The 18,773-nt window shown below is 49.6% G+C and overlaps 1 protein-coding gene across 6 annotated transcripts in view; it reads right to left on the bottom strand.

The window, feature by feature from the left end:
- Window positions 1-18,118, bottom strand: part of ESPN (espin) — a 47,656-nt gene extending 29,538 nt beyond the window's left edge. For 2 of the 6 annotated variants that reach the window (XM_060201343.1, XM_060201346.1), the window contains exons 1-2: window positions 17,634-18,118; window positions 13,546-13,739 (exon numbers count right to left, since the gene is read on the bottom strand). In XM_060201343.1, the coding sequence (XP_060057326.1) occupies window positions 13,546-13,739; window positions 17,634-17,927 (488 nt within the window). In that variant the 5' untranslated portion in view covers window positions 17,928-18,118. The remainder of the gene's footprint in view (window positions 1-13,545; window positions 13,740-17,633) is intronic. The other 4 variants (XM_016192402.2, XM_060201349.1, XM_060201344.1 and 1 more) reach the window with 3 other exon arrangements.
- Between the last annotated feature and the right edge of the window lie 655 nt (window positions 18,119-18,773).

The raw sequence follows: 18,773 nt of genomic DNA, 5'->3' as shown, positions 1-18,773 counted from the left end.
ATAATAATAATAATAATAGCCACTGGGCCATGTGGTAAAGTCACCTTGCAGAAAATGAGCCCCAGCAATAATCATGGCAGGAAAAGAAAAAAAAATGAAATTAAGAGAGTAATAAGGGGGCTGGGCAGTAATGCAGTGGGTTAAGCAAACATGGTGCAAAGCGCAAGGACTGGTGTTAAGGATCCTGGTTTGAGCCCCTTGCGGCAGTTCGCTTTGCAAGCAGTGAAGCAGGTCTTCAGGTGTCTGTCTTTCTTTCCCCCTCTCTGTCTTCCCCTCCTCTCTCCATTTCTCTCTGTCTTATCCAACAACAGTGACAGCAATGACAACAACAACAATAAATAACAAGGGCAACAAAAGGGAAAAAACAACCTCCAGGAGTAGTGGATTTGTAGTGCAGACACCGAGTCCCAGCAATAACCCTGGAGGCAAAATGTGTGTGTGTGTGTGTGTGTGTGTGTGTGTGTGTGTGTGTGTGTGTATGTGTGTGTGTGTGTGTGTGTGAGAGAGAGAGAGAGAGAGAGAGAGAGAGAAAGAGATAAAAGGAGATAGCATAATGGTTATGTAAAGGTCCCAGGTTCAATCCCCAGCAGTGCTCTGGAAAATAAAGAAAAAAGGAACAAATAAATAAAAGCCAGGGCCAGAGAGATAGCTAGCTCACTGAGAAGGACCCATGGTTAGACTCAAGCCTGACACCAGATGAGAGCTACTATGGGGGACGCCCAGATGCTATGGTGTCTCCCTCAGTCTCTCAAACTGAAAGAAAAAGCATTCACGAGGTGGTGCAGTGGATAGTGCACCAGATATGTAAGCCCGAATTCTCAAGTTCAATCCCTCATACCACAGCTGGAGAAATGGCTCAACTAGGAGAGCATCTGACTCTTAGGCCTGAGGTTCCTGGTTTAATCCCTGGAAGTAGATGTACCAGAGTGATGTTCTGGCTTGTCTCACTCTCTCTCTTCCTCTCTGTCTCATGTAAATAAATTTCATGTAAAAAAAAAAAACCCTCTTTCTTTCATATGTAAGAAAATAAAAATTATTTTAAGTGATATATCTACATCACCTTTTTAAAAAACATTTTATTTTGGGAATCGGGAGGTAGCGCAGTGGGCTAAGGCACATGGCGCAAAGCACAATGACCGGCATAATGATCCCTGTTCGAGTCCCCGGCTCCCCACCTGCAGGGGAGTCACTTCACAGGCAGTGAAGCAGGTCTGAGGTGTCTATCTTTCTCTCCCCTCTCTCTGTCTTCCCCTCCTCTCTACATTTCTCTCTGTCCTATCCAACAACAAAGCAACGTCAACAATGGCAATAATAACCGCAAGGAGGCTGCAACAACTAGGGCAACAAAAAGGGGGAAAAATGACCTCCAGGAGAGGTGGATTCATGGTGCAGGCACCGAGCCCAGCAATAACCCTGGAGGAGAAAAAATAAAATAAAATAAAATAAATCCCCCCTGCTTAACACTGCATTCTATTTACATAACCACTGTATTCTATTTACATAACCACTGCCGTCTATTTACATAAATCACTTTTACATTTACATAAAGCACCACCTTCCCTCCAGGGCATTGGTGGTTAAGTGGTAGAATTCTCACCTGCTCCACCCCCTCTCCTTGTCACACCCTGATCCTCTCCTTGTCACACCCTGATTTTCACCAGTCACTTTTCTCTCCACCCTCTCTGCCTCACATCCTGTTCACACCCTACTTGGGAAGTATATATAAAGACAACATTGTTCGTTTTAGTTAGTTGTTAGTTTAGTCTAGCTTGGTATAGATTGCGCTGCATCCTGCATGAATAAAGAGATACTGTGTACAGCTCAACCATGAGTCCCTGGTCGTCTGTCTCCCATCAGTGAAGCTCAGCCCGACAGTTTTGATGCTCTTGTTGTTGGATAGGACAGAGAGAAATGGAGAGAGAAGGGGAAGACAGAGAGAGGGAGAGAAAGACAGACACCTGCAGACCTGCTTCACCGCCTGTGAAGCAACTCCCCTGCAGGTGGGGAGCCAGGGGCTCGAACCAGGATCCTCACGCTGGTCCTTGCGCTTGGCACCACCTGCGCTTAACCCGCTGCGCTACCGCCGACTCCCTAAAAAATAAATCTTAAAAAAAAAAATTCCTCATATAACATATACAAGAGTAATGCTCTAGCTCTTTTTCTTGTTAATTAATAAATAAATCCAGAAAAAAAAAAAAAGGTAGAGCACCAAATCTGTGAGCTGAATGAAAAAGAAGTCTGGAGCAGAGAAATTGTACATGTAAAAGTCTCCAGATATGAAAGAAGTAGGAGAAAGTAGAGGAGGAAATAGAGAAGGAGGAGGATCAAAGCTGGGCCTAGGATTTCATTCACACATGTTATTATGTGCAGAGACCTGGGTTTGAATCCCCACAACCACATGGAAGTACATGGGTGGTATGTTATAACTGGTGGGGAGGGTACAGTGTTGTCTCTTCTCTTTGTCTTTCTTTCTTCCTTCCTTCCTTTCTTTCTCTTAAGATTTTATTTATTAATAAGAAAGATAGGAAGAGACAGAGATATATATATAGAGAGAGAGAAAGAGAGAGAGAACCAGACATCACTCTGATACAAGTGCTAGCAGGGATTGAGCTCAGAACCTCATGACTGAGAGTCCAACACTTTATCCATTGTGCCATCTCCCGGGTCACTCTCTTTGTCTTTCTATTCTTCTCTCTCTGTCTCTTGTCCTCTTTCTAAAAAACAATGGCTGGGGCTGGGTGGTAAGGCACCCAGTAAAGTGCACACATTACCATGTTCAAAGACAAGGGATCAAGGACAAGTGGAGAAGCTTCACTAGTGATGAAGCAGTGCTGCAAGTGTCTCTCATTATCCATTTCTGTCTCCTCCTTTCCTTTTAATTTCTCTCTGCAGGCACTGAGCCCAAATGATAACCCTGGCAAAAACAAAATAACATAAAATAAATTTAGCTAACCAAGTGGGGCAATAATGGTTTTATTGACCATGACACATCTGGAGAGCCATTAGGCTATGCCTACCGCCAGGCTGTATTTAAGGAGCTGTTTCCTGTGCCTGTGTGAGGGCCCACTGGCCTGGGGGTGTCCAGATTCTGGAATTAGAATGAGTAGAGCCCAGCACCATTTCCTTGAGGAGACCAGACTCAAGCCCATGAATTCTAACACTTGTGATGGGTTGTGAAATGGTGCTAGTCTCAACCATGTCCCTTGCCATGGCCTCTGTTCACCACCCAACTTTTTGTAGCTCTCTGTGTAGGACCCCAGAGAGCCCCTTATCCTCTAGTCTTAGTTTCCACATATGGCCAATGGGCATCATAACTATCCAGCTTCTTGGTGCACTAAGAGACTGGAAATTTGTACATTTTGACCCCTGCTGGACATCCAAATGTTGGGGCACCACAAAGCCTCCTAAAATATACCCCCCAGGATCAAAGCCCACCTGTGGGATGGGTGCTAGTGCACCCAGTTGAAAATGCACATTATTATGTGCAAGGACTCAGGTTCAAGCCCCTGGTCCTCACCTGCAGGAGGGAGAAATTGAGAAATAGGGAGACATAAAGAGAGACACCTGCAACATTGTTTCATTTCTCCCTATCTCTCATTTTCTCTCTGTCCTATCAAATAAAAGAAAGAAAAAGAAAAAAATGGCCATGAGAAGTGTTAGATTTATAATACAGGCACCCTGCCCCTTGGTGGCAAACTAAAGAAATAAACAAACTTTTAAAAAATGTCCACCTGTACCAGGAGCTGGTCAGCTCTCTTCCTGGGACCTGGATTTCTGCATCCCACTGCCACCCAAGCCTTCTGGCTCATTTGTGCTCTGGGGTATTTCACACCTATAGCTCAACTCTCTAGCTCCTCCCTCTCACCTTCCCTATCACAGTCCATGCTCCAAGCCATCTGCCCACCTCCTTCCTGAGCCCAAGTTCTAGGGATCTTTGAAGACTAAAAGATGATGTGGACAAACTGTAACTATTAAGCAAGCCACCCTCCAACCACACAAAAGAAACACTGCATACCTGTAAAGGTTTGTGGGAAATTTCCGTCCAAGCCAGGTGCTAGCTGACATTGCCACAGGGAACAGAGAGTGATCCACCCTCGGGGCCAGACTCAGGTCACCAGCCTCCCCACTGCCAGTAATTTTTACCCCCAGGAAGGAGAGGACAAGTGAATGATCCCCACCAAGATTAGGGCTCCTTGTGGGGTCAGACTGCCCTGAATAGAATATCCTGGGACCCGCAGTGAATCCACCTCTGTGTCCTCTAACTACACTCTAGCTTGCCTTGTTTGAAAAGGTCCTACACAAGGCCTGGCTCAGGAAAAAAAAATGCAGCTCTGCTTTGAGGACAGTTGAAGCACCAAACCTTCCTCCAGGGCAGTAGGGAACCAAGCCTGAACCTGGGTTGCATGTGTGACAAATTGGGCACACTATCCTGATATGCTATCTTACCAGCTTCCTCTTCCCTGATTTTATTCAGAGATTCAGAGATATATCCTGCCACAAGATGCCATGTGTCATGATAGGTAGAGCAAGGAAGACAAAGGGGTCTGGTCCATAGGAACCAGCACACATAAAAAGTTAAGGGAAGGTGAGTAAGGTGGTAGTGCAACGGGTTAAGTGCTCGTGACGCAAAGCAAGGATCCCGGTTCGAGTCCCCGGCTCCCTACCTGCAGGGGGGTCGCTTCACAGGTGGTGAAGCAGGTCTGCAGGTGTCTGTCTTTCTCTCCCCCTCTCTGTCTTCCCCTCCTCTCTCCATTTCTCTCTGTCCTATCCAACAACAACAGAACAATAATAACTACAACAATAAAACAAGGCAACAAAAGGGAAAATAAATATATAAATTAATTAATTTTTTAAAAAAGTTAAGGGAGGGAGGCAGGTGGTAGCACAGTGGGTTAAGCACATGTGGCACAAAGTGCAAGGACCGGCCTAAAGATCCCAATTTGAGCCCCCGGCTCCCTGCTTGTAGGGGAGTCACTTCACCAGCAGTGAAGCAGGTTTGCAGGTGTCTATCTTTCTCTCCCCCTCTCTGTATTCCCCTCCTCTCTCCATTTCTCTCTGTCCTATCCAACAACGACGACATCAATAACAACAAAAATAATAACTACAACAATAAAACAACAAGGGCAAGAAAAGAGAATAAATAAATACATATTTTAAAAAAATGTTAAGAGAGTGTGGTCTGGGAGGTGGTGCAGTGGATAAAGCACTGGACTCTCAAGCATGAGCTTCTGAGTTCAATCCCTGGCAGCACATGTACCAGAGTAATGTCTAATGTTCTCTCTCTCTCTCCCTCTCTCTCTCCTCCTATCTTTCTCATTAATAAATAAATAAGATATTAAAAAAAAAAGTTAAGAGAGCCAGGTGGTTCACCTGGTAGAATGAATACATTACTATACTTCAGGACCTGGGTTTAAGCCTGCAGGATGGAAGATATATATATACATACATACATACATACATACATACATACATATATATATATATTTCCCCTTTTGTTGCCCTTGTTGTTTTTCATTGTTGTTGTAGTTATTATTGTTATTGATGTTATCATTGTTAGATAAGAAATAGATAAATGGAGAGAGGAGGGGAAGACAGAGAGGGGGAGAGAAAGACAGACACCTGAAGACTTGCTTCACCGCTTGTGAAGCGACTGGGATTCTTAAGCCAGTCCTTGCGCTTTGCGCCACGTGCACTACCGCCGGACTCCCTAGCATGGAAGCTTTATGAGCAGTGGAGCAATGTTATAGATGCTTCCCCTTGGCTCTGTCTCTCCCTCCCTATCTCTGTCTCTCAATGTGAAAAAATTATTGGGGGGAGTCGGGTGGTAGCACAGTGGGTTAAGTGCATGTGGTGCAAAGCACAAGGACTGGTGTAAGGATCCCAGTTCGAGCCCCCAGCTCCCCACCTGCAGGGGAATCGATTCACAGGCAGTGAAGCAGGTCCGCAGGTGTCTGTCTTTCTCTTCCCATCTCTGTCTTCCCCTCCTCTCTCCATTTCTCTCTGTCTTATCCAACAACAATGACAGCAATGACAACAACAATAAAGGGAAAATAAAATAAAATTTAAAAAAATCAAAAATAAATTATTGGGAATGGTGGAGTTCTATAGGCACTGAGTCCCAACAATAACCCTAGTGGCAAAAGAGAAGAGTCAGAAAAGGAAAAGACAAGCAAAAATGTCACCTGTGGCACATGCTTCCCATCTGCTCCAGACTGGCTTCACAAAATCTTGAGGGCTCCCAGCATCCTGATGCTGGCAGGGCTGGCCAGTCAGAGTGCCCCATTGCTAACTGCTGAGTGAGTGGACATGTGAGTCAGTGAGAAAGCCCATGGGCTCTGCGATTTTCCCTCACACACAGCTCTGGCTGCCAGAGTGGGGTAAGGCCACATGCCAGATGGATATATAGCCTCATGAAGGGCAGAGGAGACCTAGAAAGGAGTCTATCGAAGGTTACATTAGTGATTAGAAGCCAGGAGGGAAAGAACAGGGGTTCCAGATTCCTCATTCATTTAAAACATGTACACCACAAGGGTAGCACTGAGCAGTCAGAGTAGGGAAAACAGTGGAGGAGACAAATAATTAGATGCACACAGACTGTGCCACCACCTACTGAGAAGCCAGTGAGACGAGTGTGTGCATGTACTGGGAAAAAGTTTGCAATCTGAAGGACAGCAAGCTAGGGGAGCTAGAGCGATGACTTGAAGAAGGAGAGGTAGAAGCCATCTGGTTTCCTTTTTAATATTCATTTACTTATGATAGAAGAGTGAGACAGAACCAGGACATTGCTTTTTTACATGTGATGTCAGGGATAAAACGTGGGACCTCGTGCTTGTAAGTCTAGCAGTCTAGTCACTGTGGCATCTCCTGGGCTGCTGTTTTTTAAATATATTTTTAAATTTATTTTACTGGGACCAAGTGGTGGTCAACTGGATTGAGCACACATGTTACCATGTACAAGGGTCCAGGTTCTACCTGCAGGGAGAAAGCTTCACGGTGACTGCAAAGGAAGAGAGAGACCATATCACTGAAACCGGTGGGGGTTGTGGTCTCTCTGTCTGGAAGGAGAGAAGGAAGGAAGAAAGGAAGGAAGGAAGGAGGGAAGGAAAGAAAGAAGGGAAGGAGGGAGGGGGGAAGGATCTGGGGGATGGGAGATAGCTCACCTAGTGGAGCTCACTTTTTATCATGAGGCCCATAGATGGGGGCCAGGGTCTTGAACCTGGGTCCTTGCACATTACCATGTGCGCTGTACTGAATGTGCCACCACCACCTGACCCTGAGACATTGCTTCTGAATCAGTGAGGCAAGGCCATTTGCCAGTTGTTGTTTTCTTATTTGTTTGTTTTAAGATTTTTATTTACTTATTCATGAAGAAGATAGAAGGAGAGAGAGAGAAAGAACCAGACATCATTCTAGTACATGTGCTGCTGGAGATTGAACTCAGAACCTCACACTTGAGAATCTAATATTTTATCCACTGTGCCACCTCCCAGACCACTGATGTGTCCATCCCCATGCTAAGAAGACTGCCTGGCTCAGCGTGATGCTCAGCAGGAGGAGTACAGAGTCACTCTGTACAGGTGCTAACTCTAGCACCACTGCTTAGGTTAGGTGTGAGACTCAGTCAGCACTGAGTTGCCAGACACTCACCCACCCCCCAAGATTCCCCCCCAGCATTCATCAGGAAGGAGCTGTCCCCATTTCATCCTGACCCTGATTTGGCACTTTCTAATTTCTGTCCTCCATAAGGAAAGGCCAGAGGTAGAAGGAGGCACCTACAAGGAGCTGATACAGATATCTAAGCAGAGGGTCAGGGAGCTAGCTAGCATCGTCCATAGTGCCTGAGGCACGGGAGGCCCAGCACTACCATAAATCAGTGCTTTTTTTGTTGTTGTTGTTATTTTGATATGATAAAAAGAAATCAAGAGGGGTAGGGGAGAGAGACAGGGAGAGAGACAACTGCAGCACTGCTTCACCACTAGTGAAGCTTCCCCCCACTGGTGGGGACTGGGGGCTTGAACTCAGGTCCTCTGAATATTGTACTTTGTGTGCTCAACCAGGTGTGCCAGTACCAGTGTACTTCCCAGTACCAGTGTTCTAATTTAAAATATAAAAACCTGAACTGGAGAGAAAACATAATGGTTATACAAGAAAACTTTCATACCTGACACTCCCAAGTTCAATCCCCTGCACCACCATAAGCCAGAGCTGAGCAGTCGTCCTCTCTCTCTTATTTTTTAATAAAACAACTAAAAATAAAATAAATAAATAACATCTGGGCAAAGCTGTCTTCCAGTTGGCTATACAGGAGGCTATACAGAGACTCCTCCCTCCCCCTTCCCAAAATTCAAGCCCCACTTCAGCCACTTAGACACCCCCCCCCCCCCCCAGTGAATGACAGAGGCAGAGTCAGTGACAAGTAGATTCTGAACCTCAGGGCCCTGAGGCAGGGTGGGCAGGGGTTCCTCATTTCTTCTCAGTTTACCCCAACTGGGGACCAGGACACTGGTGTCTTCTCCCCCCAGTGAAAATGGACCTCACCTCCCTATTTCACCTTCTCAGTATCCAGGTACAGCCTTAGCCCAGCTCCTTCCAGCCTATTGCCAACTTGGACCCTCTATCCATGGGGTGCTCACAGGGCACTGTGTCTCAAGGTCACTGTGGCAACCTCCCTGCTTCTGGGACAATCTATCTCAGTGGCCTGGGATTGTAGCAGGAGCTGGATGTAGGGTTCTCCTGCCATTCCCAGACTCTTCTAACACTCTAAAGTGCAGTCAGCATTTGCTGGACCCTTCTCCAAAGTGTTCATCCTGTTTGTTTGTTTGTAGAAACCCAGGAGTGTGTGTGTGTGTATGTGTGTGTATGAGAGAGAGAGAGGGAATGACCCTGAAACTTCCTTCATTGCAATGGGGGCCAGGTCAAACCTGGATTATACACATGACAAAGCATTACACTGTCCAAGGGAACTATTCCACCAGCTCATGCCCAGCACTCTTGCTCTTCTGAAGCTGTCATTACCATGGCCCTATGGGTGCCCACTGTCTCCCAGGGCGGGATCAAGTTTCCTGCTAGTAGGCAGGGAGTCCTTCCTCCCTCACCTGCTGCCAGAGAGAGCTGAACCCTTGTGAATAATTCAGGGCCATTCACAGCAGGCCAGGCAGACTCACAGGAGAGCGAGGAACATAGGAGATGGGCTGCCCCATCCTGTGATTAGGCGCTGCAGCCTGGGGCAGTCTGAGCCTCTTCCCTCCCCAACTTCTATCCCAGGGACCTCAGTCTAGAGAGCAGGCATCTCAGCCTCCAAGGAAAGAGGCTAAGTGAGCATGGCATCTACCCTCTTGCTCCTGCAAGCAGGGCCCACTCCAGTTACCAGTCTCCCCCTTCAACTCCTGCCAGCCTGGCAACTACACAAAAGTGCTTTCTTATCAGCCTTGTCACAGGACTAGTCCTCTGTCCACCTCCCTGAGATTCATGGTGTTCCTGGGATTGGGGTGGGGGGAGAGGGCTGGTAGCTCATCAGCCCAGACCATCTGGCCACAAAGTGGCTTCTATGCCCAATCACAGTCAGCATCTGCCATGGCCCAGAAGGTACAGTGTACCCAAGGGCCTATGGGAGTGTCCCCAGCCATCTTCCTAAAGCTAGCATCTCAGTCCACAGAAAAATATGTATTAACATGAGATAGGCTGGGCTGTGGCACAACTGGTTACCATGAGCAGGGACCCAGATTCCAGCCCTCGGTCCCCATCTGTAGGGACGAAGCTTCAAGACCAGTGAAGCAGGTCTGCAAGTGTGTGTGTGTGTGTGTGTGTGTGTGTGTGTCTCCCTCTCTATCTCCTCCTCATCTATCTTTCTTTCTTTTTTTTTTTATTATTTATTTATTCCCTTTTGTTGCCCTTGCTGTTTTATTGTTGTAGTCACCATTGATGTCATTGTTGTTGGATAGGACAGAGAGAAATGGAGAGAGGAGGGGAAGACAGAGAAGGGAGAGACAGACAGACACCTGCAGACCTGCTTCACCGCCTGTGAAGCGACTTGCCTGCAGGTGGGGAGCTGGGGGCTTGAACCAGGATCTAAGCTTACGCTGGTCCCTGCGCTTTGCACCACCTGCGCTTAACCCGCTGCGCTACAGCCCACTCCCCTTTTTCTTTCTTTCTTTCTCTCTTTCTCTCTTTCTTTCTTTCTTCTTTTTGCCTCCAGGGTTATTGCTGGGGCTCAGTGCCTGCACCAAAGTCCACTGCTCCTGGAGGCCATCTTACCCCTTTTTTGTTGCCCCCCTTTTTATTGTTGTTGTGGTTATTATTGTTATTGTTGGGTAGGATAGAGAGAAATAGAGAGGGGAAGGGAAGACAGAGGGGGGAGAGAAAGACAGACACCCGCAGACCTGCTTCACCACCTGTGAAGGGACCCCCCAACCCTGCAGGTGGGGAGCTGGGGACTGGAACTGGGATCCTTACGCCAGTCCTTGCACTTTACACCATGTGCGCTTAACCCACTGTGCTACCACCAGACCCCCTACCTCCTCACCTTTCAATTTCTCTCTGTCCTATCAAATAAATAAGGAAAATGGCCTCTAGAAGTGATGGATTTGTTGTGCAGGCACTGAACTTCAGTGATAACCCTGGTAACAATTTGAAAAAAAAAAAAAAAAAAAAGAGAGATAGAGGGGGCTGGGCAGTGGCCACACCAGGGTAAGCATACATATTATTATGCACAAGGACCTGGGTTCAAGCCCCTGCCTCCCACTTGTGGGAGGAATGCTTCATGAACAGTTGAAGCAGGTCTGCAGGTGTCTATCTTTCTCTCTCCCTCTTTATTTCCCCTTCCTCTCTCAATTTCTCTCTGTTCTATTCAATAAAACAGAAAGAGATTTAAAAAAAAAAAAAGGAAAAATGACTGCTGGGAGTAGTAGATTTATAATGCCAGCACCGAACCCCAGTGATAGCCCTGGTGGCAGAAAGAAAAAAATAGGAGGAAGGAGGAGACAGTATAATGGTTACACTGTAGACTGAGACTGCAAAGTCCCAAGTTCAATTCTCCACACTACCAGAAGCTAGGGTACCAGTGCTTTGCTAATTAATTTAAAAATAAGCACAAGGATCAGCTTAAGAATCTGGGTTCGAGCCCCCGGCTCCCCACCTGCAGGGAGTTCATTCATTTCACAGGTGGTGAAGCAGGTCTGCAGGTGTCTATCTTTCTCTCCCCCTCTGTCTTCCCCTCCTCTCTCCATTTCTTTCTGTCTTATCCAACAATGACGACATCAATAACTACAGCAATAAAACAACAAGGGCAACAAAAGGGAATAAGTAAATATTAAAAAGAAAAAGAAATAAATTTAAAAATAATAATAAATCTTGTCACCTATTATTAATCACAAATAAAAATTAAAGGGAGAGAGAGAAGCAGAGCATCACTCAGACACATGCAATGCTAGGAATTATCCTCATGCTTGAGAGTCCAGTGCTTGATCCACTGCACAACTTCCCAGCTGGACCTAGTAGCTCATTCCTCAGGTGACTCAGAGGTTTTTTCCTGAACACTTCTAGAGGCCCTGAGGCCCTCTGAGTTCATCCAGTTGGGACTGCATTGACCTTGCCCTCAATCTGACTTTCTGGGCCACGTCATGTAGGAAGGGCCTGCTGGGCAGGAAGGGGACAGGAAGGTGATGGCAGCCCTGTCCTCCCCTCTCAAGACCTCAGTGACCTCTGCAGGACAGGATAATCAGATACAATGTGGTGGCAGTGTGTGTGGGGGGGTGGTATTTGTGAGGGTGTCACAAGTGTGGCTTCCCAACTCAGAAAGTAGAACTGGAAGTGTGGGAGTAGTCTCCCAAAAGTGCTAATGGAACAAGCTCCGGAGGGTCTTTTGGGCTCTCTGGCTCTAAATCCCACTGACATTGGTGTGACCAACCTTTGCTTGTTGGGAAGCAGGGAATACATGGCAAGGAAGCAGAACCTGGTTCGCTCTGCCTGGCCCGGTCTGCAGGGTGTCTGCAGCTTGGCCTGCCACCTTAGGGCCACCTTACAACCAGCCAGTGTGTCCCAACCCAACACTGCTGCCACGAAGTCATGATGCCTGATGGGCTTCCTGCCTCCTGCTTTCTGGGGACAAAGAGCCCCACAGGCCCCTCAGGAGTGAAGTCACTAGATGAAGCCTCTTGCCTCTAAGCTGCTATACTCCTTAGGCCAGGTACTCTGGGACTACAATGCCTGAGGCCCCCACTCAGACTGACAAAGGTCAGAGCACCCATCTGTCAGGTTGGGGGCGGTGCTCAGTGGGATTCCCTTCCTTCAGACAGTGACTGGGTAGCTTTTCCTCAGGTACATCTCAGCCCTGACTCTCTTCTTTCTCCCAGGACACTCCCACAACGCTTTGTTCTGCTCTGAACTCCAACTTTCCTCTAGTGTTCACTCCATTTGGGGTGCTCCCAGCTCACCGCTCAGCTTCTCTGTCAGTCACTTAGCCCCCTACTTCTGGCAATGGAGGAGAGCCTCTGGGGGTTTGAACAGGCAGCCTTCTCCCTTTATTGTTCATGTGGGATGTGGCACACCCCCCTTTAAAAAAATTTTTTGGCATCACTGGGACCTTGCATGTGTATGGTTCATCTCTCTGAGTTGACTTTTCAGACAGAGACAGAGATGGGGAGAGAAATGGCAGTACAGAAGCGTCCCTCAGTGCATAGTGCTTCCATGCAGGGCCAGGACTAGGCTGTACACACGGCAGGGCACAGACCCTACCTAGTGAGCTCTTGCTCCAGCCCCTTCCCTCTGCTTTTTTGATGTGGGGCACATGGAGTGTTCCTTCTCTTCATTCCCATTTAGGAAAACCTTTTAAAAATATTTATCTAGGAACCAGTTGGTGGTGAACCTGGTTAAGCACAAACATTACAGTGTACAAGGACCAGGGTTCGAGCCCCCAGTCCCCACCTGCAGAGGGAAAGCTTCAAAAAGTGGTGAAGCAGGGCTGCAGGTGTCTCTCTGTCTGTCTATCTGTCTCTCTCTCTCTCTCTCTCTCTATCACTCTCCCTTTCTTCTTGATTTCTGGCTGTCTCTATCAAACAAATAAAGGTGATAAAAAATTAAAAAATTATCTATTAGTGAGAGGAAGAGAGAGAACCAGAGGATCACTCTGGCACAGGTGATGCCGAAGCTTGAACTCAAGACTTCATGCTTGAGGAGAGTCCAATGCTTTATTCACTCTGCCACCTCCCAAGAAACTCATTGTAAAGTCTTGTCAACCAGCACAGACCCAGACAGAGAGGCCTGTTGCAGGCTGGCTGGCATCCTGGAAAGGGCGTGTGCTCTTGGCCTGTGAGGCTGGCTCTCCAAGTCTACTCACAAGCAGATAGGGGTGCTGAGGGGGCTGTGGGCATCAGGTGGCCACAGGCAGTGTGCTCCTGGAGGGGAGAAATTTCATACGGGGTAGGAGCTGCCTTGGGCTTGGTGCTCTGGCCCCTGGGATAGCCGATGATTGCCTTGGAGTGTCCCAGAGCAGTCTGAACCCCAACATACCCTATCCAGAAACCCTCCCACAAAGATGAATGGCCTTACTTAGGGTAATGCTCGACGAGAAGCCTCAGGGAGGGGAAGTCTCCTTTGGCGGCGGCATAGTGGACAGGCAGGGCGCCTGTGTCGGTGGTCACAGTGGGGTCCCCTCTGCCGTGACGCAGCAGCCAATCTACCACCTCAGGGTGGCCAAAACGGGCAGCCAGGTGCAGGACTGTGGCACCAGAACTGTCTTTGTCCTGTGGGAGGAGAGAATGTTCAAGTCCTGGAGACTTAATCCACCCATCCCCAGCTCAGACTCAGCCCCCTCCCTGCCCACCACATGGAAAGTGCCCCCCCCCATCTTGATCTATGAGTGGCCCCACCATGCTACCCTTGCTGGCTTTCTGCAGTCCACAGGCCCTGCTAACATGGCCACACACAGAAAGCACTGGAGACATGGCACCCAGATCGTCCTCAGAGCATGAGCCCTGGGTCCCATCTGAGAGTTACCCTACTTGTCACCAGGGTACTCAGGTTATGCCTGAATGAGTGAGCAAGAGCTGATGGGCCAGGAAGGGTGGGCTTCTGAGGCTGCACCAGGTTGGCATCAGGATTGTGGGGGCACCCCCTGAACCCTTGCTCTCCTTCTTTGTCACCCCAGGTTTTGTGTGTGGGAAAAATAATCTTCAGTCTGATGACCCCACCAATGTGTCCTGGAGCCCCAATTCCCCAGAGACCCACCCTACTAGGGAAAGAGAGAGGCAGACTGGGAGTATGGATCGACCTCTCAATGCCCATGTTCAGCGAGGAAGCAACTACAGAAGCCAGACCTTCCACCTTCTGCAACCCACAATGACCCTGGGTCCATGCTCCCAGAGGGATAGAGAATGGGAAAGCTATCAGGGGAGGGGATGGGATATGGAGATCAGGTGATGGGAATTGTGTGGAGTTGAACCCCTCCTATCCTACTGTTTTGTTAATGTTTCCTTTCTTAAATTAAAAAAGAAAAAAAAAAAAACTTCAGCCTGGGGCACCTCCAATATCCAACTCAAGATTGAAAACAGCCCTACCCCCACCCCCAGCAGACTCTCTGCTCCTGGCCTTGAGAACAATCTGTCTTCTTGCCCCATGTTCTTTCCCTGTAGATGAGGAAGCTTCCAGATACTGGCAGATAGGGTCTGTGCAGCCAACCAAGGGTGGTAGGTGTGGGCTGGAGGCAGATCCACCTCCCAGACACCCTCCCTCAACCCAGGTACCGTGTCAATGATTTGGGGCCCAGAGCCAGTGGCTGTGTCACTGATGACCAACCAAGTGTGTGTGTTTTAGGAGGAGGGGTGACAAGAGCTGCTTAATAGGACCAGAAGAGGCATCAAGAGCCCAGAGGTCTTGACTAAGAGGCTGACAGGTTTGGGAAAGTGGCCCCAGATTCTCAGGTAGAACAAACTCCTAGCACCAAGCATGTTGGACAAGTGACCTGGAGGGCAGATGGGGGCACCAGTGAGAGGTGGGCATGGTTTACTATGATTAGGTAAGTGAAGTTTCTCTGGCCAATGAGAGCAAATGAGGGGACAGGGATGACCAAGGGCCAGAAGAAGGTAAATAGGCAGGAAAACACCTGACGCTCCTGCAAAATATTTATTTAATTTTTTTTTTTTTCTCTTTCTTTTTTGAAAAGACAGAGAGAAACTGAGAGGGAATGGGGAGATCAAGAGGGATGGAGAGACATACCTCCAACATGGCTTCCATGTTTCTGAAGCCTCTTCCCTGCAAGTAGGGACTGGGGGGCTTGAAACGGAATCCAGTGCATGATAATGTGTGTGCTCTATCAGCTGTGCTACCACCCGGCCCCTCTTGCAAGATATTTGAAAGGAAAGGGGGCCAGAGGGAATGGGGACAGAGTATGGGGCACTTGACAAGATGTCTGTCAAGTATGTGAGTTAAGGAGAAAACAGACTAGTGAGCACACACATTATAGATGTGAAGCAGTGCTGCTTTTATATTTTATTTATTCATTTATTTATTTGACAGAGACAGAGAGAAATTGAGAGGGGATGAAGAAGTAGAGAGGGAAAGAGACAGAGAGAGACACTTGCAGCCCTGTTTCACCACTTGCGAAGCTTTCCCCCTGCAGGTGGGGACCAGGGGCTTGAACCTGGGCCCTTGTGCACTATAGTGTGTGCACTTAACCAGGTGGCCACTGCCTGGCCCCTAAATTTTTAAAAAAGAAACATCAAAGAGAGAGAAAACAGACTGGTTGCCCCACCAGCAAGGAGGCAGAAAAGTGATAAGTCCTAAGACTTATAATGACCATATGTTTACTGAAAGACTCAAAGTTTGATTCAGATTATCTCAAGCCCAGGGCCTGCTAGAGATGACTTAAATAGGACCATAGTGAAATATGCCCTGAACCTCAAATCCTGAGAAAGGCCTTGATTCTTTGGCTATGGATCTTTGGCACCAGGGGTCCTGCTGGGTTTTGGTCTGCAGGTGCGGTGGCAGTGAAGAGGGGACAACAGGCAGGCTTGGCCTGCCCAAAGATCTTACAGCTCAGTTGGCCCCAGTCTCCTGCTCTGTGGCCTCTACCTTAAAGCTGCTTATCTCCCTAGGATGAGCAGGGTTGGGGATCCAGGTCATCCTCTCTCTCTCTCTCTTTACACACACACACACACACACACACACACACACACACACACACACACACACACTTCTGCCCCCATGCCTGCTGGGGCTGGGGGGTGGGGCCCTGATAAGCTGGGCACAAGGCTGCCTGTTCTTCCAACTCCCCTGCAGTGGCCAGGGAGGCTTCCGGCCAACCCTAGATAGTAGATCAGAGAGGCATGCCACCTCCCAAAAGAGTGGGCATGGGACTCCTGACACAGGGCTAGCCAGAAGATGAGGGGCTGAGACTCCTTCCAGACAGGATAGGAAAGAGGGAGAACCGCTATTCTGAGTCACCCAGAGCACAGGGAATGATATCTGGCCACGCTTTGAGCATAAACAGCTCCTGCCTCCTATTTTACTTAGAGTCAACCCAGTGCTCTTGCTAAGTGAAGACTCAGTTGTGTTCCTTCTCCACCGGTACTGTCCTGCAACCAGAATACCACCCAGGCTCCTGCCCCAGTCTGCAGGACTGGCCCTTGTAGCTACCCCCACCCTTACCCCATCTAAACTCTCCCTGCTGTTCTGGCAATAAGACAGGAATGTGCATGCTCCAGGGCTTTGCACTGTTCGTTCCTGGTGTTCAGAACTCTCTGATTGTGCCCTAGTCACTTCCCTGATGTTCCCCACTGCATGTCCCCACAGCACCAACTGTTACCCAGTGGATGTTTCGGCCCATAGGTTTGCATCTGACCATCGCACCCCTAAGACCGCAGCTCCTGGAAAGTGGGAGCACAGCTGAGTCCTCAGGCCTGATATCTGCAGGATACTTTAATTGGGTCAGCAGCAAGCAGGAGGGATACTATGGTACCTGAGTTGTTTCTGTCTCCAGCTCAGACCAGCCTGGGGGCCACTGAGTTACCCACCAAGAAGACTCTGCTTGGACTAGAGAGGCAACCCAGAGCTGGGAGGGCAGAAGGTGCTCACGGTTCTGGGGTCAGCTCAGCTCTTGGAGAGGCCCTTATCTTCCAGGCCAACTGTCCCTCCCCATGTCCTGGCCTTATCTATATCACAGTTTTATTATTTATTTATTTATTTATTTATGGTAGGGGTGGGGTCGGGCGGGAACCTGCAGGGCTTTTCCCACCCTCTTCCATACCCCATCCCGGAAGGTGTAGACTTCTGATTCTGTTCCACTCACTCTCTCGGACTCCCCATTACTACCGGGGGAAGCGGGGGTGGGTGAGTAGCTTAAACACCAGCTTAGTTAAGCCCAGTTTCCCTCTGGTTTTCCCCATCACCAGGGTGCTTTAAACAAGTTGCTGTAACATCTCCTCTGGCGCCTTTTAACCCGGAACCCCCGCCTCAGCCCAAGCCCCTCTGGCAGCAGTTTTGAAATGGACTCAGTTTAGAGATGCCCAACCGCACTGCCCTCGAGCCACAGGTGAAAGCGGCTCCACTGAGCTGTGTGAGGGTTGAGTCTGGGGAGCTCCAGGTCAGAACTCTTTGCCGGAGGGGAAGCCCCGGGACACCCCGTGAGCCCGCGAACCCACCTGCACTCCGCAGCCACCGTGCGAGAGCAGCCACTGCAGGCAGGCGAGGTGGCCGGTGGCGGCGGCGTCGTGGGCCGCAGTGGCGCCGTTGCGGGCGCAGGCGGCGGCGGACAGGCCGGCCTCCTCCACCAGGAAGCGCAGGCAATGTAGCTTGCCAGCGCGGGCCGCGTGATGCACGGGCAGCGCATCGAGCGGGTCGCGCAGTGAGGGCACCAGCTGGCCGGCCGCGTGCAGGGACTTGAGCACGTCCAGCTCTCCCTGCCGCGCCGCCTGCAGAGCCTGCTCCAGGGCCATGGTGCCGCCCGTGGCGCCGCGACCCGTACTCAGCGCGAACCTTAGAGCGCCATGCGTGCGCGCTGCCGCCCCAGAGGGAGCGGCCGTCGAGGAGGGGCCTGCGCGGCAGGGAGGCGGAGTGGCTGCAGGTCTGGCTTCTGCTCCGCACCGCCGACCAGAGTGAGCTTGGTCTCTGTCGCTCTCGGGTGCCGGGGCTCCGCCCCCGCCCCCCGCCCCCCGCCGCCTCCGCCCCCCGCCGCCTCCGCCCCGCCCCGCCCCGCTCAGCCGCGATGTCCGCCCCCGCCCCGCACCTCCCCCCTTTGGCTGGATGAAAGGGCGAGCTAAGAACTTCATTCCAGGTTCACCCCCTCTGAAAACTGAGACCCAGAGGGCGGCCACACTGTGTTTGAATTCAAGCCGTCCAGGTGCTGGTGAACCGAGACCCTAGACGAATTGCTCACCAACCCATGCCCACTATGTTGCTCCAGTTGGTTGCCACATTTCCAGAGCATTAACTAGCACCATCAGAGCAGGAAAATGGGGTGATGGGAACAGAGTGGAAGGGGGCTAAGTAAGTGGTCAGTAAAGGAGAGAGGTGCATATGATTGTTCTGAGTGATTGGGAGGGACATTCCAGGCAACAGGCACTAGGAGGGCAAAGATCATGTGTAGGAAGAGCTCTAACAAGTCCTGGGGCGGGGGGGGGGGGGGGGGGGTGAGGTTTTTCTGTGCCCCAGTGCGTTCCAAGGGTGTTGGGCCCTCAGTACTCCAGGGACATTCCAGATTCCAAGAATTACCTTCAGAGACCGAAGGTGTGTGTGGGGGGGAACAGGGGCGTTCACTTATAAAGCACCCAGAGTGCTTATTT

Source organism: Erinaceus europaeus, chromosome 11 (assembly GCF_950295315.1).
Source record: "Erinaceus europaeus chromosome 11, mEriEur2.1, whole genome shotgun sequence".
Taxonomy (NCBI): domain Eukaryota; kingdom Metazoa; phylum Chordata; class Mammalia; order Eulipotyphla; family Erinaceidae; genus Erinaceus; species Erinaceus europaeus.
Note: the sequence above shows the minus strand (reverse complement) of the source record. Positions and strands in the feature narration are given on the sequence as shown.